Genomic DNA, 26,089 nt, shown 5'->3' on the forward strand with positions numbered 1-26,089 from the left:
TTCTCTTTCAGATCATCCATTTCCTGGTGACGTTATGTTCCCCAGGGAAATCAGTTTTACAAATCTACAACCAAACCATACTGCTGTATATCAATGTGAAGCCTCAAATATCCATGGGACCATCCTTGCCAGTGCCAATATTGACGTTGTAGGTGAGCAGACCTGAGTCCTGACTTCATCTGCTATTTGCCGAAGGAAAAAGCTCAAAGTTATAGTCACAAGTACCAGCTTGATTTGGGGATGTGTGTTAAGTTTGGTGTGGGAATATACATGTTTGTGTTCAGGTGGAGGCCAGAGGACAACCTCAGGCAGAAAGGTTTAAAACCTTATCTTTATTTCTGACCAGATGTTGTCCCACTGATACAAACAAAGAATGAAGAAAATTATGCGACGGTAGTTGGGTATAGTGCCTTCTTACATTGCGAGTACTTTGCTTCACCCAAGGCCACAGTAATCTGGTAAGATGACTTGCTGCTCCATTAAGGGAATGGGTGTTGGGGACCCTTGAGCCACCATTTGGCAGCCTGCACTGTGTCTGTGCCGCTACAGAGAGTCAATGCCTCTGAAAAATAAGGAAGCAAATTTTGATTACTCATCCCTCCTGAAAACATTGACTCGGATTCTGGGATTCTTTTTTTTTTTTTTCAAACATGAAAAAATATACAGAGTCAATTGTGTTCATAAAGCAGAGAATTAAAATGATTCCTAAGACAATTTTAAAGATGAATTTATTTTGTCATTGATGGGACTACCTAAGGGTTGTTATGGCCTCTGGGCTGTCTGCTTGTTTATCTTAACATACAGCCAATTACACACTGAAGACTTTGCTAACATTCATTTTGATTTTAATAATAATGTTAAGTTTAAACTTATCACCATAAGCATATACCGTGTTAGTTGCTTTACTGATAAAGTTTGATTACTTTACTGTGACATTATTGTGTTATTCCTCTCCAGGGCCTAGAGTGAAAGAAGTGAGGTCAGGCTATGCAGAAATCAGAGTCGCATCTTGTCTAAGTCAACTGTGATGTTTTTCTTTTTGGTTTTGACCTTTAGGAATATTTGATTAAAATATTGCTTACCTTGATTTTTGAAAATGCTTTTACATTTTGCATCTGAGGCAAGTCCTGCGGGCCTCTCAACCTAGCCCTCACTTTGTAAAACCTGTGCCGGTGGCCCACTTGTCCTCTGCAACTGTGAGCACAAGCAATCACTTACTGTGAAATGCACAGGGTTAATCAAGCTGTGACAAGAAATGCTTGGAGAATGGATGAATGGGGGAGAAAATGAGCCTGAGGTTGATAGGGTAAATGTAATGCATGTCCACGGGAGAGGCAAGACTTCCTGGCTTATAATATTTCTGAATGACCAATGTTCTCCTAGGACAGTGGGAGGTTGGGAAGGTTCATTATCTGTTTCAATTACTAGCTTTCCCATTTGCTAGCCTGGAGCAATCATTAACTAAAGGCTTCACCATAAATAAGCCAGAAAATATTTATTAAGCTTTAGGACATATGTAAAGCAGTGCTGGAATCTATGAGGCAGGCAGAGGCAACTGTCCAAAGAGGGAATTGGGTTCTTTTTAGCCACAGTCTGTTGGTCAGCCCTGATTTACATCCTGGACAGTTCTAGGAGAGAAATTAGTTGCTACAAAAAGATTTAAGATGGTCTACCAAGCACCCAAAGAAGGTGTGAGCCTAGATAACATCAGTGACCAGTATCTGAAGGGTACAGAATTGTGTGTCCTAATCCAAAATGACTCGTTTCTGCATCTCCACAGGGAAGTGGCTGATGAAGCACATCCCCTTGAAGGTCATCGGTACCATACCCATGAAAATGGCACACTGGAGATCTACAGAACTACTGAGGAAGATGCGGGATCATACTCTTGTTGGGTAGACAACGCAATGGGAAAAGCCGTCATCACAGCCAACTTGGATATTAGAAGTATTGTTATTTTGCCTTTGCTTTCATGGGTTCTCACATGGCTTTGGTTTCTCTCTGTTTTCTCAGAGAAAACAGTGTCATTTTGAGTACCTGTTGAAGGTCCTTTGATCATTTCTCAAAAGCCCTCCATTGTATTTCATCTGAAAGACTACTGGTAGTATGGCAGGATGTGATATCCATGGATTAGGGCCATCTTATCAGGTCACTGTGTATTGTTAGATTGTTAGTGGTAGATGACCATCTATATCTTAAGAAATTACTATTTGGGTATATTTTCTCCCCCACCCCCCAGACAGGGTTTCTATGAAGAAACCTGTCCCGTAGTTTTGGTGCCTGTCCTGGATCTTGCTCTGTAGTTCAGGCTGGCCTTGAACTCACAGAGATCCGACTGGCTCTGCCTCCCTAGTGCTGGGATTAAAGGCATGCACCACCACCACCTGGCTTATTTGGGTGTAGTTTCAATTCTATGTTTATTTATCTATACTAAATCAAGTAGTGAACTTGAGGTAGTACCAGTTTTGTTTGAGCATTCAACAAAATCATAGAAGTGTGATACTAGAAAAAAAAATCCAGCCTGACAGCTTGGACAGGCTTTCTTTGTTCTCTTTAAACTAGGAGCATCAACCAGACTTTCCCCTTCAGTGAAGTCCTTGGAAGCTGCTGATAGACTCAGGCTTCATTGACATTTTTATTTTAATTTTTTTTAATCTTTTAGCTTCATGGTTTTGATAGCAGCAATTGCTTTTATCCTGAATTATTATTCTCCCACATTCATTCAGCAAGAAACTCCACAAGTAAATATTCAATGTTTACAGTGTCCTCCCTCCTAAGCTCTGGGAGTACCTCTGAGTAGGAAAACAAGTGTTGGTCTCCCTTTTGCAGGGCTTATGTCTAATCCCCCATGTTTGTGTGGATAGCACATTTATGCTAGGGCTTCACCATATCAGCTCGTGTTTCTGACTTAATAATAAGTATGTTAATATAAAATCAACTAACTTTCCAATTTTCCTTAAAACATGATTATATATCTGGATGATATACAATGAGAAATTATGTTGTTTTCAACCTCTAGAGATATTTGTCAGCTCACAATTTAGTTATTTACTTTAGCAAAGAATAGTAAGAAATCATGCTAATGTTAGTTTGTGCTTGCACCTAAATTTTCTCAGGTTTAATGTTAGAAAGTTACAGTGTGACACATTGCATGTAAATTTGACAGCGTCATGAAAATTTTAAGGTTATAGACATTGAATAACAAAGTGGACTGTGCTCTGTAGTTCTAACTCACCTTTGTTTGACTGAAAAACATACAGATGCTACAAAGCTCAGAGTTTCTCCAAAGAACCCTCGAATCCCCAAATCACACGTGCTTGAACTACACTGTGAAAGCCAGTGTGACTCACATTTGAAACACAGTTTGAAGTTGTCCTGGAGTAAAGATGGGGAGGTTTTCGAAATGAATGGCACAGAAGATGGCAGGTAAGTACACTGCTAGGGAACGACATTGGTGCGTATGAATTTAAGATCTCACATTAGGGGAAAAAAAAACAGTCCCCAAATTATTCACACTGCATTAAAGAACAAAAACTGATTCAAATGTTTCATTCTTCAAATCAATATTCAGGAGGTCTTAAAATAACTGCTTTATTTATTTTATATGTTCTTCTTCTTGCTTGTGCTCATTTTTATGAAGCATGGTTTCTCCTCTCAGTGCAGGAAGGAGAAGTCAGATGTGAGATGCAGATTAGCTGCATAGGTTTAGGGGCTTCCCAAATCATTGGGAAGACTGAAAGAGGAAGATGTTGCTGTTTTGGGGGGTTCTTGCTCATGGGCAGTACATCTGTGGTCCAGGTTTTTGAAAACTTTTGCCTCCTCCTCAGACACCCTGCCCCCCATCCCATCCCCCCACCCACCCCCACCCCCCGCCGATGCTACAGGACAGGTTAACTGTTGCTACCCCATTGTCTGCCAGAGCCATTGTCCCCACTGCTTCCTAGAAGGGCAGTGTCCATTCCCTTCTATCTGCCAGTCTCACACAAGTTCTTCTTGCCCATAAAACCCCTTATCCTGTTATAACATATGGCCCGCATTAGCTGGCCCTTATATCTCTAGAAGTAGCTTGCAGAATCCTAGGCAGATACCAAAATCAGTGTGGTCAAGTGTGTTCTATAAAAGGGTGTTCTATTTGAATCTCGTGCCTTTATTCATGATGTAGGTTACATTTACAGCATTTTTAATACTCGATACAGTGGAAATGCTCAGCAAGTAGTTACTCTACAGTGTGATTTAGAGAATAACAACAAGAAAAGTGTACCTGTTGAGTACAGATGCAAGTCTAAAAGACATTGTCCATCCACAGTCAGTTGAATCTGTGAATGGAGAGCTCATGTGTATAAATGCTGGAGCTGCATTTCTGAGTATTCTGAACAGGAGAAACACAGAACATAGAACAAAGAGGAAAGTTTGAATGGCTGTTGAGAATCACTGGCGTTTAAGGGCAACAAAAAGATAAAGGGATCAGTAGCATCCAGTAGAATCAAAAGAGAAAGGCTGCTTTGTCTGTTAAATGGCACAAAGGTCAGTTCTGCCTCAGCTTCTATTATCTTTGAGTAAGAGCTAGGAATTTATCATTTTGAAGTCAAATCTCATCTGAAGTTACATAGTAACTCAGAAGGTCTGGAAATAGTCCAAGCTCTCTTTTGATGAGATCTCAGCAGAGTCTTGGTTTAAAAAAAAAAAAATGGATTAAAACTCAGTGGTTTTCAAATCTCAACGTTGGCCCTTAAGGGATTTGTACCCTCACACTATCTGCTAGATGTCCTTCTACCTCTACATTTATAACATGACTCAATGGAAAGGAATAAAAATCTGGAGCATACGATTATAGTGAATTAAGATTTCATGGTCTTAGAAAATATAAGAGAAAGATCATTGTTCACTATTCTTTTTTGGACAATTCATTCATCATTTCTCTAGTCGGTTTCTTTCCTGGCTGCCACTTCCTTGGCCTCATTGTCTTAATATCTGTGTATATGTATGTATGCCATTTCTCTTTGCAAAGGCATTAGTTTCAATTGTGACCCCTAACTTATTATAGTGGGATTCTTCCCCACAAACAACTAGTAGTACTGACTGGCAAATTCTCATTATACAAACTGATGTAAGAACGAGGGGCACTACCTCCAGCCAAAGTCAGTCACATATCATTCAGTTTTGTTTTGTTTTCTAGTCTTCAAAATTTTTCAGTTTATTAATTTAACATTAAAAGTTTCAATTATGTAAGGCTGTCATCCTTTTCATAAAAAAGCCATTGCTTACAGTATTTTTCAACTAATAGCTATTACTGTGAATATAATTTAAATTTAATAGTACTTTATGTAAAAAATATGAGAATTCATGTTGATAATACGTCTATACATCTAGAGTAAAAAATAAAAATGATAAAAGAATGACTTTTGTATGACAAACTATTGCAAACTAGCAAAATACATAAAAATGAATTTTAAAAAGCTACTTGAAATGATTTGCAGAAAGAAGTACAGGACTGCCACCTAGTGTTCAAATACATTAAATGCTTCCATTATTACATCTTGGAAGTAGAGGACAGGGAAACATTAAAAAAGATATTGTCCTCAGTGCATTGATTGGCTGTTTGGAACCTGGGGCTTATACGGGGACACTGGGCTCAGCCTGAGAGGAGGAATCCCCTGCCTGGACTGAATCTACCAGGTTGAACTCAATCCCCAGGGTAGTCTTTGCCCTGGAGGAGATGGGAAAGGGGAGGAGTGCCAGAGTGGGGAGAAGAAGGCAATCCGTGGCTAATATGTAAAATTAAATTAAATTATAAAATTTAAAAAAAGATATTGTGTGATTCTATCATAATATTATGGTTCTATGGAACTGGGTAGGGTTCTAGAATCTTCTTTTTTCAGAAGCATCCTCATTGATTCTATATGAGATTCCCTCATATAATAATAATTATATAAACACCAACACTTGGGAGGCAGAGGCAAGGTGGATCTCTGTGAGTTCCAGGCCAGCCTGGTAAAGAGAGAGCTCCAGGACAGTCTGGGAACCAGGGAGGTTACACAGAGAAAACCTGTCTTTAAAAACTGAAAACCAAAAATCACAAAATCCTAGCTGTGTTAGTGTGATATGTTTCTTAAACATGGCAGCCAGCCCAGACTTCCATCACAACCTGTGGGTTGGATTTTGTAATTTGTTAAAATGTGATTCCATTTAATACTGTGTAATCATGTGTATATACTGTGAGACTGTATTCCCAGTTTTCATCTGTGACCTTCTCTGGTAACATTTGCATTGTATGAACTGTTTTCATCACTCTGCCTGGAATCATTTACCTTAAAGGAACTTGCATCATGTGTTGCTAAAGGACTGTATTTCTGCTGTTGGAGATATTCATCATGTACTTTGTGTTTGCCCTCTGCCCCCAACAGAATAGTGATTGATGGAGCTAATCTGACCATATCTAACATCTCGGTAGAAGATCAGGGTATTTATTCCTGTTCTGCTCAAACTGCTCTTGATAGCATTTCTGAGAAAACTCAAGTAACCGTCCTCGGTAAGTGAAAACAGAGAGAATCTCTGCACATGCTTCCTGTGAGCACTTGACTTCCCTTGTTTCTAGGTATTAAAGCCACTGATTTCTTGAGCCTCTGCTCTTAAAGGAAAATTTGGTGTTTTGTTTGTTTGTTTGTTTGAACTGCAACTTCATTTTTAAATTATTTCTACTCTTCTCACATAAAAGAAATTAATTAATGCTTAATGCTTTTTCCCTATTTGGGAAGTTTGCCAGTAGCAGCAGGAGATAAGCGATGCTGGCAGTGGAAAGAAAAACAAAGGTCTCAATCCACCCATTACTAATGTTCAGAGAAGTGGGGCTGAGAATGGAAGAGGGCTCCATTTAAGACTGGAGAATGGGAGTGTCCAGTGGTCGATACCTGGTGTTTATAGTCTACACCAGAACCTTAGGTTGAGCTCCCAAGGCCCCAGGAAGCTGAGCACAGACATCAAGTATTCGGTAAAGGAACATCTTTGATTTTTTTAATTACTAATTGGAAAACAGTGTGCACACTTCACTAGTGCAATCAATGCAATTAGCCCTGAAATCACCAGAGTTCTTAGCCCTCAGACCATTCTGCTGGCTGCTTTCCAATTGCCTTTCTCCATTGACTCACCACCAGCTCTTCCATCTGCAAACCTGCTCTGTAAAGACAACAGCAGCAAACCATTTAAGCTGTAGTTTTCCTTTGATGCTGCAGGTGTAACATCCTGAGAAGTATGGAGGGCAATCATACCCCTTCTTCTCTCCTTGCTGAATCTCATTGCCAAAGTCATAGTTCTTCCAGAAAGGCTTTTCCTACAAAATTCCTTCTCAAGGGATTTTCCTACCATTAGAATTTCAAGCCAACCTCAAAAAACAGGCTCTGGATACTCTTTTTTTTTTTTTTTTTTTTTTATGGATACCACATGCATTTAAGAAGGACTTCCTGCTAACACCTTTGACATTTCCTAATGGAATGAGCTAAATATTACCTGAGATGCCCACTACTGAGAGCTTACAATTTCCTTCAATGGAAAGTGAGTAAGCTGGTGTTGGATTCCTTTATATGAAGCCAATAGCTGCTAAGTTGAGGCCAATGTAGTACATCCTATATCATAGAAAATATAGACTTGGCTCAGTGGGTGAGATTTTAGCTCTAGGTAAGTGAGTTTCCTGGGACTCTGCAAGTGGAAATATTTCATTCTCTGGTAGCTATTCCAGCAGTATTTGCAAGTCACAGAAGCTGAGCATCTGGCGAGCTGCATCTCAGGTGTCATGAGTACAGAGCATCTGGACACCTCCATATTTTGAGTGATGGCAGCAAGGAAAGGTTGGCTTTTTGCTGTCAGCGCCCACCTTCTGAGTTTCATTGCAAATATTAAAATTCACCCTCATATTAGTCTTCCTCTTTTTTTTTTTTTTTTTTTGAGACAAGGTTTCCTCTCTTTGTAGTTTTGGTGCCTGTCCTGGATCTCACTCTGTAGACTAAGCTGGCCTTCAACTCATAGAGATGTGCCTGGCTCTGCCTCCGTAGTGCTGAGATTAAAGGCGTGCATCACCAGCCAGGTGGAGGTGGCACAGGCCGGCGGCGGTGGCATCACAACCACCCAGCTAGTAGCTATGACCATAGATACCATTTATGTTCTTGGCACTCTCCTAACAATTTAGTAAAGAATTTTAGATAAGATAGGATAACTTTTTAAAACTGCTTCCTTGGTTTTAAATTATATTTTATTTAGTTTTAATTTTTGATTAAAATATATCAATAATTGACCATAAAATTATTTTTGGCATAGGTGTAGCTCCTAGAATATTTTATCCTACGAAATAGTGTTTTAAAATCCTAGACATAAACAAATTTGTTTAGAAGTTATTTCCAGAAGTTTTAGTATAAAATATTTTAAGAAGCAGTTTTCAAAGCCTTTGTTCTTCTGGTTCCATGTCATGGCTGGTTGAAGAAGTCAGATTTTCATCTCAAGTGAAACATGGTAATTGGGATCGGCGAGGAAACCACAGGATGTGTTGGATTCTTAGCAAATCTCAAAGAGAAAAGTAAATTCTCCAAGCTGGCAATTATAGAACACTGTTGAAGAAATACATTTTGTGAGGGGGTAGGACTGGGTGTGGTCTGTACACCCCTGGTAAGCAGTCTGATTGTGAAGCCCTCTCCTGGGGAAACATTTTCTCAGTTAAGTCCTTGACCTTGGAATAGAGTCATGTGCCAAACTTTAAAAGTGAGCATGTTGCTTTCTGAACTATAAGCAAAGCTTTTTGTAAATGTACACTCAACAAGAATTTGCCAAGTAGTAATGGCCAGCATGGCAATAGCTTTACTGTCTCCTCCAAGCTAAAGCATATGTCCTTGAATACTTGAGAATATTAGAGCAAATTTTAAACTAAAGTTGAAGATAACATTTTCTTTTTACCATGGAGACATACATATATCATATATATGATATATCCATGTACCTTAACACTTAAATATTTGTCATTGCTTTTGATTTATCAGTTTCTGTTACACTTACCAGTGCCCAATATGCATCTTCTATTATACAATTATTTCCCACATTTTGCAGACACCAGGCCAACATCCTATAAAAGCTGTTATAACATATGTACAACTGACTATCACTAATTATAATAAAATCCCAAATCAATTGCAGAAGAGCCATGCAAAGTTCATGGTCCCTGTCTTGTTTATCTATAACCATAGGACACAATTTTTATTTATTTAATAGAATAATTATATGCATGGATGAAATGACAATATGTTTTTCAATTTCTCATTTAGTCACAAAACACTTATGTGCAAGGCATCATGAACAATACAAAGATTAGTAAGACAATCCCTTCTCCTAAAGATACTCTAGTCCCACAGAGAAGAGCCTGGCACATAGATCAGGATGAACTGGAGGAAATCAGCGATCTACCAGAGACCCATCATATCTCCTAAACTTGACCATATATATTCATCACATAGGCAAGAAATTTGCAAGTGCTCATTCTGATCATCCCTCCTTCAGTAAACCAGACATGAAGAACAGATGCCATTCATTGTTAAATATTCTTCTCCAGACATTTCCAATGCCCTGTCAGTCAAGTGTGGTCTTTTGAGAACAGTTGTGTCCAACAGGGAAATAGTTATGAAGAAGACTTCATTTGAAATAGAAGCTCTAGGGCTGCCGAGACGTGTACAGCTCAGTGGTCTCAGAAGGGAAGGGAGACTGTGGGTGTCTCTGAGCCTGGGAATCAGGGCAGCAAAGCAGCAATCTGCTTTCTTTATAGCTGTCTTTTGTTTCCACCCCAAGTATTAAGATCATGTTTGTTTATAAAGAAACATAGCACAGCTAAGCTTGGACAAATTCTCAGGTAGGTGTAGCAAGCGTTCCCATCTGACTTTTTGGACCACCAGCCTGCAAATAATGGTGGAGAGATTTATTATTAATTATGAAAGTTTGGCCTTTAGCTCAGACTTGTTCCCAACTAGCTCTTATAACTTAAATTAACCTGCTTTTATTCATCTACATTCTGCCGTGTGGCTTTTACCTTTCTTTCACTCTGCATGTCCGACTCCTTCCATGTCTTGCTGGCATCTGTCTCATGCCTAGATTCATTTCCTCTCCCTCTCTCTCCCTGAAATCCCACCTATCTTCTTTTACCTCGCTACTAGCCATTCATTTCTTTATTAAACCATTCAGAAAGCACCTTGGCAAAGACACATCTTCACAATGTACGAAAAGATTAACCCACAACAGATAGTTTCTTGATATTTTGTTTTATTAATATTTTTATGCATCACTGACAAAAGTAAAATATTTTCAGGACTCAGCTTCTCTTTGAATCAGTGCCCAAGAGAGGCAAACACTCTGACTAAATAAAATAACATAGATAAGAGGCCTGTTCTTTTATCAGGGGAGGTGGAGGCATGGGACTGTGGGGGAGGGAGGTGGGAGAGAACTGGGAGGAGTAGAGGGAGGGGAAGCTGTGGTCAGGTATAAGAGAAGAAAAATAAAACAAATGTGCTTTCTGAACTTTAAAGAATCATAAGTGTATAAAAAGACTATTTTAACATCAGCCTAGTTCATCCTCAGAGTGGAGAGTTTACAGATAAATTGGAAGCTTTGACTATTAATTCCTCTCAGGAAGCTGAACTTGGCTGATGACCAATGATCTTGAAATCCCTTGAAAAAGGTGGTGCCTGCCACATGGAACCATCTCTGCTCTGGCACCCTCAGTTCTCCTATAAGCTGTTCGCTGTCATGTTACAGCTATCTTTTGTTATTGACTAGGTGTTCCAGATCCTCCAGGAAACCTTCTTTTGTCAGAAAGACAAAACAGGAGTGTCCGGCTGTCCTGGGAAGCTGGAGATGACCACAACAGCAATATCAGCGGTAGGAAGATTTGAAATGACCTTCATCTTTACCCAACAGAGTAAAATTAATATCATAGCTATTTTAATTTCCATTGGTAGATTATCTTTCTTTTTTAATTAGACTTGTGTGTTATGTATGTGTGTGTGTGTGTGTGTGTGTCTTTTTATATGTCTGTGTACCACATGAGTGAAGTACCTGTGGATGTCATAAGAAGACATTATATTGTCTGGAACTAGAGTTACAGATGATTGTGGGCTGTTGTGTAGGTGCTGGAAACTGAATCTTGTCTTTTGTAAGAGCAGCAAATGCTATTAACTATTGAGCCATTTCTCCAGCTCCTGGATTAACCTTCTTAAAATACTACTATAAACTCTATTTAATTACTTAATTTTTTAAAGTTTTTGCACAAGTATGTATTATGCCTTGACCATACCCTCCTCATACTGTCCTAACGTCTCTTCTACTGACCATTTCTTATTTATACCTTTTGACCTATCTGGCTTGGCAATTTTAATTCTACTTTCATGTCACATACATGTACCTGATTTTATGTGCTTATATGAAATCTAAGAACCACAAATGAAAATGGACAGATAATTTTTTCTTCCTGAGATTGGCTTAATTTACATAAGATGATTTTCTTTACTTTCACTCATATTCTTGTAAATGACATTACTTTTTTCCTTCAACTTTTTTTGTTGTTTTTGTTGTATGTTTGTTGTATGCAAGTTCCTGTGTATACAGATGTGTGTGCATGTGCGTGTGCGTGTGCGTGTGCGCGTGCGTGTGCGTGTGTGTGTATGTATGTATGTAAGTCAGAAGTCAAACTTGGGTTTCATTCCTTAATATTGGGTGGTACTGATCTGTTTGACTGTTTTTGAGGCAGGATCTCCCATTGGCCTGTGACTTATCCAGTAGATGAGGCTAGCTGCCTAGGAACCTTAGGGATTCTCTTGTTTCCACCTTCCCCTTACTGATTATAAATGTACACCACCAGCTTTTTTATGTGTGTTTGAGAAATGAACACAGGGCTTCACGCTTTGAAGGAAAATGCTTTTTACTGTTCTGTCAGTACCAATAATCACTTCCCTTTTTCTTCTGTTTTGAGCATTTAATATGGCAAATTAATCTTAGTAGATCTTCAACAAATTCAATATGATCTAATGGTTTGATCCTGTTCTTACCTCAGAGTACATTATAGAATTTGAAGGGAACAGAGAGGAACCTGGGAAGTGGCAGGAGCTAACTAGAGTCCAAGGAGAAGAAACAGAGGCTGTGTTATCTTTGGCTCCATATGTGAGATATCAGTTCAGGGTCATAGCTGTGAATGAAGTGGGGAGAAGTCATGCCAGCCATCCATCGGACCATCATGAAACTCCACCAGCAGGTATGGATGGTCTCTTTGTTTTTGAACACATTTCTTTTTAAAAAAGATCAAACATGTAATGTAGGATTCTAGATTCTCCAAATAATTTGAAAAGTTCTATAAATTAGCAACGTAAAATATTGGAAGTGCATTTTAATTTTTAGAGTTGTGTAATTATTTGATAGTGAACAGAAGATTGGCATTGGGGTATGGTATTTGAAAAAAACATTACTCTGAATAGTTTTCAATATAGCTAAATATCACAGTTGAAGCGTATTTCATCATGTAAATTCTAAATGGAAGTTCAATATACAGAGAAAGCCATGGATTCATTTCCAAAGAAATGCTTTTAGCTCATATGAAATCTTTTAAAAATTTAAAACTGTGTGCTAGTGTTACGTCTTATGCATTTGGCATTTTTATTTCCATACTTATCTAAATCATCAGTATATTTTTATGAATAACCAATAGAGACATTGTAAACAATATATATTACAGAATTAGCATTGGGCAGTGTCATGGTTTAATATGGTGTTTGCTTTTCCTCAAGTAAATTAAGCATGTTGCCCGCATGATTTTAGTTTATACTGGACTCAGTGTTAAAATTCTTCTTAGGATGTTTCTAATAAAATGCATCTGCCTGAATTTATTTCATGTGTGTATTGCATGCTATATCAATTTGATATCCATAAAAGTTGCTTGTTGATGTTGATACATGAATTTCAATTTCATTTTCTAGAGGTATATATTCACATCATATACATATCTCAATAATTCTGATGAAAAAGTACAGTTTGAAAATGAAAACAAGTATATTAAATCAGGATTAGAATTTTAATTAGTAGGCTTAAATTTAAGGTATATGTAGTAAATCATGTACTATCCACAGTATAGCAAATACAGCACTCTGAGAGTACTGTTTTACTCCTTTTAATAAAATGTATCATCTTCATAGCAATGAGATTTATTGAAATTAATAAATATAAAATATTTAATTATTGGGTGTTTGAGGGGCTGGGTGGAGTTATATGATGTTTAGCCAACTGGTTACTAAAAAATATAAAGATATTTTTAATGCTTGTCATTTCTCAGCTCCGGACAAGAATCCACAGAACATCAGGGTTCAAGCATCCCAACCTAAGGAGATGATTATAAAATGGGAGGTGTGTATTCCCTAAGATGTTAATTTGCTTTCCTTGGCTATTCCTTTTAACTAGGCTTGCCAACTGTAATGACTCAACCGTATTTTTTAAAAGCAATGGAATAAGACTAGAAACTAAAACTAAATTTGGATTAGTTGTCAGTGCTGTAAGGTCACAGTGATTAGAAATTGCTATAAAATGGGATTAGAGATGTAGCTCCCTGGTGGAGTGCTTGTCTAGAAAGAAAGAGAGCTTGGGCTCAGTTCCAAGAGCTGGAAAACAAACAGGAATGAGTGTAAAATGGGGATTAATTCTGGAAAAAAGATTTAATGACAGATAAACAAATTAATCAAGATGAAATCTGATAGGGAAAATTTCAAATTTCTAGTAACTTATTTCAAGTATTTTAGATACTTTCACCATTAAGATATAGTAAAAAAAAAATACTCTCATCATGTGGTCTAATAAATATTATGAAATACCCTTCTCCAAATAGGTGCCATGGGTCTTATAGGCATTTACTTCTAATTCCGATTATAACCTCATCAATTCTCTGCTTTAGACACAGACACTGAGGGCCTTCCTTTCTTCACACTGTTAGAAACAGATGACCAGGAAATGTTGCTAAAACAAAGCACTCTGACTTTGGCAAAACAATTTATATCTGCTGAGATAGCATCCATGATAATATTATTTCAATATATAATTCGCAAGTTTCTTCTGGAACTAGGGTTATGTAGTAGATGAATCAACTGAGCCTGGGCGCCCCACAGTCCCTTGTTCTCTGCATTTTGCCTGGTTGTCATTTTCTCCTGTTGCAAAGAGAAGTTTCTTTGATGAAGGGTGAGAGCTGCACTCATCTGCAGGTATATGTATAGATATTAAGAATGCAGCTAGGAATTGTTTGTTTAGTGAATTGGTGGTAGTAGGTTCTGCACTAAGATCTATGACCTCACTAGCCCCAGGAGGCTGGCTAAGTTTCTAGCATCAGGGATGATTTCCGTCTTGCTGGGTGGGCCTTAGGATCCATCTATAAACAAATAACTACAGGCAACTAGGGAATGCTGAGTAGAAGAAACAGTCTTCCCCTAAGTAGTTATCTAATGCCAAGAGGTCAGTCCTGAAATATATGCATATAAGTTAAACTAAACAGATTAAACAAGTTATATATATATATATATATATATATATATATATATATATATATATATATTGTGTGTGTGTGTGTGTGTGTGTAAACAATAGCAAATTAAAAAAAAAAAAAGAAGCTATGATGCTGAGAGGGAGTGAGGCAAGGGGTCCCTGGGAGAGGTTGGAAAGAAGAAAGAGAAATTGATGTAATTCTATTTTACTAAAAAATTATTACATTAACACATGGATTTAGGTCATCAAAAGGATTTTTTTTTTTAAAAAATAGCTCTTGCTTGATAGTTTTTGTTCACTTTTTCTAAGCATATTTAAATAAATTTTAAAATTTATTTCAATAACATAACTAGCTTCAAAGTAAAATTTATAAGTAACACCTAAACAGCAAGTAAGTGAATGAATTCACCCAGGCATCAAACAAAAGCAGGGAAGTAGGAAGTTCTTCAGTTGCTAACTTAACTACCCAGGGCATTCAACTCCCAAGTGTTAAAGGTTTAATTATATGAATTAAAAGTTTCACAAGAAAAAGAATCCACTTATATTTAAAATTAAACTAAAGAGAATTAAATGGAAAATTAAGGAAACAAAATAATGAACATTGTTTAGAAAATGTGCTGTATTCTTAGAAATTAGTAGAAGGGAGAATCTTAACTACTCTCACCACACAAAGATACATATGTATGACACAGTGAAAACTTATGTGATTTTTACCATTTTTATAGTCTACAATTTAAATATATTCAAAATAACACGTGCTCTACACTAAGTACACACAATTTCTGACTTGGTAACAATAGCATAGGCGTCTCAGGTCCTTCCGAGGACTTCTGTGAGTTTTTATGTCCCTAATTTAACAGTGTCTTTCTAGAGAGCTCTTCATTCTGGTCAGGCTGGATGAGAGAGGAAAGGCTAGTGGCCTCTTCACCTGATTCATCATTGCTTTTCTGAGACTTAACTTTCCTTATGTTATTTGAACATTATGAAAGTCTTTTTGTTTTGTTTTTGTTTTTCTTGTTGACTATTGCCTCAAAGCAAAATACAAAATTCCTTCAGAATCCCGGGGACCAAATAGTTGGCAACATAACTAAGTAATTATTCTTAACACTGGCACAGTTTACTTTAAACTTTGTCAGAGAACATTATTAAATTTACCTTTTTTCCTGGAGCAAAATATGAGCAAACTTAATAATATTAACTTATATACTTATTGTCAGTAAGGATTGAGAAAAATATAATTATAGATTGTGGTTTGGACCTAAAAGCTTGTATCAGTGACTAGAGAGTTGACTTGGTGATTTAGAGCACATACTGTCTTATAGAAAACTGAGTTTTTTAGCCCAGCACCCATGACAGATGCCCCACATCCTTCTGTAATCTTTGTGTGTGTGTGTGTGTGTGTGTGTGTGTGTGTGTGTTTCCTCAAATTTTCTTTTTTTAATTTTTTTTCATTTTTCTTTATTAAGAAATTTTCTACTCACTCCACATGTTATCTACAGAACCCCCTCTTCCCACCCCCGGCCCTCTTTCCCAAACCATCTCGCAACCCCACATCCCTCAAATCGAGGTCTCCCATGGGGAGACAGCAGAGCCCAGCACACTGAGCCTAGGCAGATCCAAGCCCCTTTCCACTGCACCAAGGCTGTGCAAGGTGTCACACCACAGGCACCGGGCTCCAGAAGCTTGCCCATAGACCAAGGACAGATCCTGATCCCCCTGCCTGGGTACTCCCAAACAATTCAAGCCAAACAACCATCTTCCATATCCAGAGGGCCTAGTCCAGTCCCATGGGGGCTCCACAGCTACCAGTCCACAGTTCATCTAATGTGGCCGGTCATCTCTGCACGTCCTCCCAACTATGTTCATAACAGCATTATTTGTAATAGCAAGAACCTAGAAACAACCTAGATGCCCCTCAACTGAAGAATGGATAAAGAAAACATGGCACATATACACAATGGAGTACTATTCAGCAGTAGAAAACAATGAAATCATGAAATTTGCAGGCAAATGGGTGGAACTAGAAAATATCATCTTGAGTGAGGTAACCCAGACTCAGAAGGACATAGTATGTACTCACTCATAAGTGGATACTAAATGTGAGGATTGGATGGCCAGACTGCAACCCACAACTCCAGAGAGGCTAGCTAACAGGGAAAGACCCTAGGAGGGACACATAGATGACTTTTGTGAAGAAGTGGATGAGATCTACATGAGTGGACTGGGTGTGTGTGTGGGGGTGGCAGAGGGTGAGGAGATGGGGATGAGAACATAGGGAAATGGGAGGGTCAAGCTAGAATGGGACAGAGTGGGAGGGCAGGGAGGAAGATATCATGATAGATGAGGACATCATGGGAATAAGAATAGGCAAGGTGCTGGGGAGGCTCTCAGAAATCCACAAGGTTGACCCCACCTTGGTCTGCTGGCATTGGTCTAGAGGGTGCCTGGCCTGGTCTACTCTAGTGAGCAGCCTAGCAAATACCCTAGCTGTCATCACAGAGCCTTTGTCCAGTAACTGATGGAGGCAGATACAGAGAACTATGGCCAGGCATCAGGCTGAGCTCAGGGAATCCAACTGATGAGAGAGAGGAGAGATACTGCAGGCAAGGGACGTGGAGATCCTTCTCTAATCTTAATCCAGGGAAACAATGCCTTCTTTGGAGTCCCTGGGCACCTGTACTCACTTGCACGTAACTACACACAGACACACTGCATACAAGTAATTAAAATTAAAAATAAATCCTTAAAATGTGTATAATCTAATTTATTTAGATAATGTTAGGCCCCTAGTGAATCTAAGAATTTAAATCAATATCCATATTATACTGAAATATTTTTGAATGATACTTTCTAGTACATGTAAATAAAAACAAGAACTTTGGGAATTAAGAGTCATTTATTTTTTGTTTGTTTGGTTGGTTGGTTGGCTTTTCAAGACAGGGTTTCTCTTTGTAACAGCCTTGGAAGTCCTGGAATTCACTCTGTAGACCAAAGGCTGGCCTTGAATTTACAGAGATCGCCTGTCTCTGCCACTGGGAGTGCTGCCATTATAAAGGCGTTTCCTACTATGCTCAGTTTAAGAGTCCTTGGTTTTCTTTCTCCTAGTTAGTTTAAGTAGTTACTTTGGAATAAATATAAAATTAAAATGGTTTGTTGATAGAGCATTCTGTTTTCAATGTAATTCCAACCGATGCTTCTAGTAAGTATTTTAGCCAGTTATACTGAATGAAAAAGCATGGTAAAAACTACAAGAACATTTTATATGGCATTTAGTCACCCACATACATAGATAAATTTACTCTTAATATAAATTAACTTCTAATTTAGCATGAAAATGCATTTTAAGTGAATTTTTATATACATAGCTGAAACATTTAAATAAAGTACCCATTTGTAAAATTAAATTGGTGCTTTAAACCATATTATTTTTTCTTTAAAGTTTTCCTTAATTAAAAGCTAAAGTTGAAATAAGCAATTTCTAATAAAAGAAAACCAGAAACTATTCCACAAAACCATTCTGTATTACAAAGTAAAATAAGTAAAGTGGTGATATTGTGCCAAGGAGCTAAGAAAGTATTCATTAAAAAGGGGAAGTACTGCTTCCATTTGCTTTCTCTAAACATGTCCATTTTCTGAAATTGAAGATGGTTCCTTGTCCATCTTTTAATGGAAGCTGGGACAGAATCTTGTGGAGGAAAATATTCTGCTTGAGACCCCATGACCAAGAGTTCATGGCCACATAGTTTCTGTTTCTTTGGTAGAAACAAAATGTAGAATATATCAGGAGCAAGAAACCTAAGCCACTATTTATAATCTATTTGTAATTTATTTTATATATGAGCATTTGTGTTTCACCATATGTGTATAATTCAGGCTTCTAAAGTCTCCCATGTCTTTGGATAGAAGAAGACTAATGCATAAAATTAAACTAATAAAATGGCAATAATGCTTCTGACTCCAAGGAGCATAGTTAAGATATTTTTTTTTCTGGTTAGTCTCACAGTCTTTAAAATGATTCAGTGCTGTCTTTAGGTCAGCATATCTACAAGTACATCAAATGAGCATTGATTTCTGTTTTAGCCTTTGAAATCCATGGAGCAGAATGGTCCAGGACTAGAGTATAGAGTGAGCTGGAAGCCCCAGGGAGCGCCTGAGGAATGGGAAGAAGAAACAGTTACAAACCACACACTGCGGGTGATGACACCTACTGTCTATGCTCCTTATGATGTCCAAGTCCAAGCCATCAATCAACTCGGCTCTGGGCCTGAGCCTCAGCCAGTGACACTCTATTCAGGGGAAGACTGTAAGTGGTTCATTTTTAAATCCTAAGCATATCAAGAAAAATTTCAAGTTACTGCATTTGTGTCAACGTTTTTCAATAACTCCTGCTTGCAAAGATAATATGTTACCCATGAGACAGAAAAATAAATATGTGGATGCTTTGAAGTTAGGGTTGATCTTGGAGAGAGCTAGTCAAGAAAGAATGCTAACAAAGTCCTTTTGCTGGGAACATGTAGCTTGTCGACAGAGTGCCAGCCCAGCATGCACAAAGCTCTGTGTTTGAAGCTTTAGTATGACTCAACTCTAGATGTGACAGCAAATGCCTATAATTCCAGTTTTTTTAAGGTAGGGGGCTGAAGGATAAGAAGTTCAAGGTCATCCTTGACTACGTAATACATTTGAGGCCAGTGTGGGCAACATGTGACACAGTATCAAAAGAATAATAAACTTCTGAAAGCAAAGGAAAAAATACTAAATCATAACAACAAAACAAATACTTTGAAATTTTCTGCCTTATTCAAGAACCTGTTAAAATTCTTTGTGTTTTGAAAAATCAAAGACATGGAACCATCACAAGACTCTGTGAAGGAACATAACAGTCACAGGGTTTCCATGGTTTTGTTAGATGTAGCCTTTCTTATCAAGGGCTTCCTAGCAACAGCCTGCTACAATTCTCTGGACCTCATTTGCATGCCTGGAGAGTGCCTAACACAGATGAGATACACATCCAGATTTGAATATGAATTCTAACCATTTGAATGATTTTGAAATAGCTGTCATGAGGTCATATTATTAAATATTAATAACATAATAACTACTGCAATTATATGTCCAGACAAATAAAAGACTTTATTGGACAACTTTTCACATTAGGAGATATTCTTAGTTTGTTCTAGTATCTGGAGTCATGTTTTGAATCAAAAAGGAAAGGTCAAGAATGATAATCTCTTATATTACCAGTCTTCAGATTATTATATTCAAATAAAAAAGATACAAAAAAATCATTTATAAATAATTTGTCTTGCTGGCTCCTTTTTAGTAATCTCAGTTGTATAGAACAGAATGACAGTGCTGATCTCATAAGGATACGCTAAATTATATACGAGTTGATCCAGATAGAGTTTCTAAATATCTGAAGCACAGTGCATGCTCTATTGATGTTGACTATTGTCTTAGGTAAAAATGTTTTTTGCTGTGATAAACACCATGTACAAAAGCAATGTGAGTAGTAAAGGGTTTATTTCAGTTTTTAACTCTTAGGCCAACACTCTTTCCCTGAGGAAAGTCAAGGCAGGAATTCATGACAAGAACATGAAAGCAGGAACTGATGTAGAGGCCATGGAGGAATGCTGCCTACTGGCCTGCTCTCTTGACTGACTCAGCTTTATGATACAACCCAAGACCACCAACACAGGGGAACTAGCACCCACAGTGCACCAGGCCTTCCCAGATCAGCCAATGAATCAATAAATTGCTCCACAGACTTGCTTAAAGGCAATGTAATGGGATCATTTTCTCAGTTTGAAATTGCTTTTTCTCTGATGACCCTGGCCTTTGTCAGGTTGACAAAATAAAAACAAGTAAATAAATAACCCTAAATCTGACCAAGACAACTGTAGTTTTAATGTGAATCTAATTCTGAAATAATTTATGTTACTGAGTATGATTTTTTCTTTTTATTCGGAGAACATTCCAGTGTACATGGCTTTAAACTTTCATTTAATTTTTCCCCACTACTATCATCATTTCTCAATAGGATAGATAAAGTAACTCCTGTGGACTGAGAAATTCCTCTGTACCAGGACACTGCTGGTATCATTTGAAACCAATAGCTCATGAGTGCTTTCCCCAGACTAATTGTTATGAAGATCACTTTTGGAAAGAGATCTTACGAATCCTGTGTGTAGGTCATTGGAAACTAATCAATCTTAAATGTTTTACAGATCCTAGTACAGCTCCTGTGATCCATAGTGTGGATGTTATGAACAGCACATTAGTTAAAGTTACCTGGTCATCAATTCCAAAAGAAACAGTACATGGGCTTCTAAAAGGATACCAGGTTGGTACCAGGATGATATTTTTAAGTAAATATTTGTTTCGTTTTTATTCCCCAATTGTTACTATTAAATTTGTTTCTTTACTGACAGTTTAAACTAATTTCAAGAGGTCAACTGAGTGTCTATTACTATGGTTGCTGTGTTAAAGGGTTTGTATTTTCTTTGCAGATAAATTGGTGGAAAACCAAAAGTCTATTGGATGGAAGGACACATCCCAAAGAAGTGAACATCTTAAGATTTTCAGGACAGCGAAATTCTGGAATGGTTCCTTCTCTAGATGCCTTTAGTGAATACCACTTAACAGTCTTAGCCTATAATTCCAAAGGAGCTGGTCCAGAGAGTGAGCCTTATATATTTCATACACCAGAAGGAGGTGAGAGAATAAATGTGGAAGGTGCCATCTATGCAAATTACCTAATGGTTCTGTTAAACATTCCTTTCATTATTGATAGCGAATGTGCCGCTCAGAGGAATTCACATTTTGCTTTCTATAAATGTGTTATCTCATGGGGGATTTTTGTTTGTTTGTTTTTTCTAGAAATTCATTAGTTTATGAGTGCCCATTTATGATCTTGTGTTTTCTAGTACCTGAACAGCCAAGTTTTCTCAAGGTCATCAAAGTTGATAAAGACACTGCCACTTTATCCTGGGGACTTCCTAAGAAACTAAATGGAAATTTAACTGGTTATCTTTTACAGTACCAGATAAGTAAGTACAGATTTGAATTGGATTCAATCTACCAAAGATTCAATTTTTGTTTGAGGAATTAGCTTGCAACATAATGGACAGTATTCCCTATAGCATAAGGATCAGTAAAATAAAGGTAAACTGTAGCCCCTGTATGTTTCAGTAATAAACCTGTGTTTATTGGGACATAACTAGTTCACCCATTTACACATTAACTATAGCTGTTTTCTCACTAGAATAGCAAATGTGATTTAGGGAAACTAACACTACATGTTTCTCATAATATGAAGTATTCACAGTTCATATTGTTAAAAGGCCTGTGGACTCCTATTTTGTAACTAAAACAGTGGGTAGTAGGGTGTATTTACCATCTATCTGTGAGTGGCTTTGAGAATTATGGAACAGAGGGGCAGAGTTAGTAAATAATGTAATGTATATTCAAAGCACATTCAGAGCTCCATAATAAGATGGACTCTTCCATGGGGAGGGAATGATTCCAGTCTTGTGCCTAAGTATATTTGTCTGAATAGAACTCTCAGTTGGTAGCTTGCTAATCAGACAGGTCATGATGAGAGACTCAGAACAATCTCCTCTGTATACTTATGTGTCACTAGATTGAACATGTTTAAACAAATTTAAAACACTTTTATTTAGAGCCATAGCATCCCTACCTGAAACCGTCATCAAACATAAGCATCATTTCAAAGTGAAAAGTGGAACTTCAGTCATATCTCAATGATAAGACTTAATGGCCATGAATTGTTAAGTAGCCTGGATTATAGTCATTCAGTTTACCCTGCTCACAAAAGCCAACCTCACCCTGGCCCTGGTGTACTACTCTACTGTCTATTGAGCGGCCATGTCTGGGTCACATATGAGCTTTAGGTTCCAATGGTTGTTGCTGAACACAGCATACCTGTTCAAGTAAACGCAGAGGAAATCCAAGAGAAGTCCTGTTGCAGTGTTTTTCGTGCAGGCTCGATTTGTAGTAAGTGCTTTCCCTGCCCTGTTCCATGCAACCTCCGCAGCACATGCTGTAGTGAACATCAGCACTCGTTTGTGGATGAAGGAATTGACACACACAGTCTATTCTTATTTTAAGGTCACACCACAATGTTAAAGGCTGCATTAGGATGAATACTCAAGTCTGTGTATGTCTAGATTTTTGAGTTTTTAAGCCACACTCTTCAAAGGACCAATTTTTAAAACTGTGGGCAGGACTGAAATATTTTAAGAGTGTTAAATTTTCATTTTGTTTAGTGAAGCTGTATCCTATCTTTGAATTTGTTTAAATTCAAGCATTTTTTTAGTCTGTAAGATTTAAATTTGATTTAAAAACTACTTCTCATAACAGAGTAGTTGAGATATTGATAATTACAATAGTCATTGTACTTAAAACTCACTAAATTAAATTATTTATTTCCCTATTAATATTAAATGCTGGGTACATTTTAATAGTGTTTTTTCCTTTTTCTTCTCTGGTCTAATTAATTGTCATTTGTAGATACCAGAGTGGTATATACTTTCTCTAGTCCTTGTATTGATTCTAGTAATTATTTTAATAGAATCTGTAGTGTTTAATGGCGATAAAGTGACCAATATATTCCCATCTTTACAATGTTTAGACTACTACTTAGTTTCTTGATGTAATCGCATTATGTAGAACAAGGAAGGTATTTTATGTAAATAAATTCGATTTTTATGAGTGCAGAGAGAATTTTTTGCAGTCTTTTCCTTGCCATGGCCGTCTTTAGGCCTTAAACATATCCCCACATAATTTAGCCCTTTTTTGCATTTAACATAGTGTTCAGAGCACAGTAGATATTTAAAAGCACTTAATTCATTCACCAGTTCAGCAGTTTATTGATTCTCTATATACTGAGCTCAGAGAGTTCCTGACTTTCAATAATGTAACTGCAAGTTTGGGATTTATGAGCGGACAAATATAATGCATATTCAATAAATCCCACACTTTATTTTTAATGTATTTTTATTCTTTTACCAGTTCAGACATGTTTATAATGAAATCTCATCCCCCTTACTCCTCATTATCCTGTTTTCCCCTTCCCTCTCCCACTGAATCCCTTCTTCCCAACATATCCCCTTCTTGCTCCCATGTCTTTTTATGTGTATGATCTATTGTATTTAATTAGGGTTGCTTGCATGAGCATGGGTAAGAGGTTACTTATGGAGAAAGAGCAACTTATCTGTGATTTTGCCATTGAATTAAGTGACACCCTTCCCCCAGTCACCACTGATTGTAAATATTCTCTCAGGGCAAAGTGAGACCTCATGAACCTTCCCCCTTCCATGTTGAGATATTGAGGGGCACACCCTTGAGCTGGTAACCATAGTTCCAGTGAGTTCATTTTCCGGAAAGACACTATTTCAGAGCAGCCTTCCCCAACCTATGACTCTTACAGGGTTAAGGGGGAGGGTTCTCCAGGGTTAAGGGGAATGTTCTCCAGGCTTAGTGTGAGGGTTCTTCTCTAAAATTTATTGACCCTTTTGGGGAGATGGTATGGTTTAGATATCTCATTTAAAGCTGATCACCATGTAGTCACTTTTTCTCTGCATTTTGACCAGTTGTTAGTTCTCTTTTAACAGATTTCCATGGCAAAAAGAAGCATCACTGATGAGGGCTGAGAACTGCATTAATCTATGGGATTTAAAGATAAATGTTTAGAAGATAGCTTGATATCATGTTCATTTAGCAAAATAATAGTAGTACATTCTTCCCTTGGTCCTATGATCTCCCTAACAGTGGATTCTTGGCCAGCTTTACAATACAAGGCTGTGACATGTACCTCAAAAAACAGTTGATTACTGTATTATATTGTTACCATTATTACACCAATGGGTATGTCTCACCAGATAGATCGGAACCATAGTTTTCAGGTTTTACACCTTGGTAAAAGAGCTGATGAGTTTTCTCCCCAAGCACCTGGTATAGTACTTTCTGGAACTAAGAAAGCTAACTATCAGGATGAAAGCTTCCAGGTCACTTCCAGCTTGATTTTTTTTTTCTGTACCTCTTGACCAACGTTTGTCTTCAGCAATGGGGTCTTACCAGCAATTCCTGGTGGGCATCTAAAAGAAACAGTAAGAACCTATATTGGTGTTGGGACCTCCCAACGTTTTAATTTGCTCTTCTCCTGGCTACCCACATGCAGCATCACACTCTCTGATGTGGCTTGTCAGTGACAGCTCATTCCAGCAACTAGTTAGTCAAACAATGATGGGAGTCAGCAACCCAAACTCCATAGCATATTGCATTGCTAAGTTACATTCAGGAGACTGGGAATACTAAACCTATGCTTTATGTATGACACCTCCAATACACTAAGGATGAGGGACAATTTTGTCCCCAGTCTAGGAACATATCTGCTGACTTGAAGCTACAGTGTAAATGGGAAGCCCTAGAAAACATAAAATAATCATGGTACTTTCTTATTTATTATCTCAAACAATAACAAAACATGAGAAGTATTTTTGTTAAGGATCCATTCTGTAATGGAGAAGTGTCCAGCATGTATAACAAACTGGGAAGGTGATCGGCCCCACCATCATTGCATGGAGACTCAGAGTCAAATTGCTGTGGTTTGGAAAGTCCTAGCTTACAAGACACTGAGTCGCTTTCTGGGAAGGATTTTACTATTTTCACAACCCAGTCTCCTTTTAGTTGATATAGTGATAATAATTCTGTGTACCTGAGAAGAGTTGATAGTGGTGAATAATGATGGTGACTTTTTTCAATAAATAGAGAAAAATACAACACACTGTAACTTTGGTTGTGAAGAACTCGGCAGTACTAATGATCATGCTTGTCTCTTCAGTAAACGACACCTATGAGATTGGAGAATTAAATGAAGTCAACGTTACTACTCCATCTAAATCTAGCTGGCATCTCTCAAACCTCAACGCGACAACCAAGTACAAGTTCTACTTGAAGGCATGCACCTCAAAGGGCTGTGGAAAGCCAATAAGTGAGGAAAGTGTCACGCTGGGAGAAGGGAGTAAGTAGCTGATGCTTCTGCATGCTGTGGCTTCACACACTGCACTAGAGTGCAGGCACCCAGTCTCTGTAAATTAGAAATGACTGACCCACATCCAGCTGACCCCCTTTTTAATTTACTGATCCTATCTGGAAAGTTCACATTGGTTCAATTTATGGGTTTCTGAACAACTAAACCGTAGCTTAGTGCATACAAGGTCAGGAACACACTTCTAATTGAGTAAAATAAGTTGACATGGGCTCAAAGTTTCTTACAAGGTTAGAAGAAGGATATTTTTCTTTGGAGAATATTTCTGTCTAAAAATATGGTCTTTTACTTTGGTAGATATTTTATAGAATCCAATATATATCACTTCCATGCCTTGACCCATAGTATATTAATTTGTATGTCAAATTTGATTTTACTGTCTGGTGGTTCAAGCTAAGTAACAATTGAAAATGACTCACAAATCTGTGGTCTCTCATGTAGCCCAGTCATAATTAAATTATGTTTCTATCTTTCCCCTATATTGCA

General features: G+C 37.7%; 1 protein-coding gene across 11 annotated transcripts in view; it reads left to right on the top strand.

Annotated features, from left to right (window-relative positions):
• Chl1 (cell adhesion molecule L1 like) overlaps positions 1-26,089 on the top strand; it is a 208,306-nt gene that overhangs the window by 168,927 nt on the left and 13,290 nt on the right. For all 11 annotated transcript variants that reach the window (XM_042273729.2, XM_042273728.2, XM_006994360.4 and 8 more), the window contains 13 exons: positions 12-152; positions 347-458; positions 1,781-1,947; positions 3,261-3,426; positions 6,405-6,529; positions 10,801-10,902; positions 12,074-12,271; positions 13,343-13,413; positions 18,616-18,838; positions 20,760-20,875; positions 21,042-21,246; positions 21,459-21,581; positions 25,397-25,576. In XM_042273729.2, coding sequence (XP_042129663.2) covers positions 12-152; positions 347-458; positions 1,781-1,947; positions 3,261-3,426; positions 6,405-6,529; positions 10,801-10,902; positions 12,074-12,271; positions 13,343-13,413; positions 18,616-18,838; positions 20,760-20,875; positions 21,042-21,246; positions 21,459-21,581; positions 25,397-25,576 — 1,929 coding nt within the window. The remainder of the gene's footprint in view (positions 1-11; positions 153-346; positions 459-1,780; positions 1,948-3,260; positions 3,427-6,404; positions 6,530-10,800; positions 10,903-12,073; positions 12,272-13,342; positions 13,414-18,615; positions 18,839-20,759; positions 20,876-21,041; positions 21,247-21,458; positions 21,582-25,396; positions 25,577-26,089) is intronic.

This window comes from Peromyscus maniculatus, chromosome 3 (assembly GCF_049852395.1).
Source record: "Peromyscus maniculatus bairdii isolate BWxNUB_F1_BW_parent chromosome 3, HU_Pman_BW_mat_3.1, whole genome shotgun sequence".
In the NCBI taxonomy this organism is placed as follows: domain Eukaryota; kingdom Metazoa; phylum Chordata; class Mammalia; order Rodentia; family Cricetidae; genus Peromyscus; species Peromyscus maniculatus.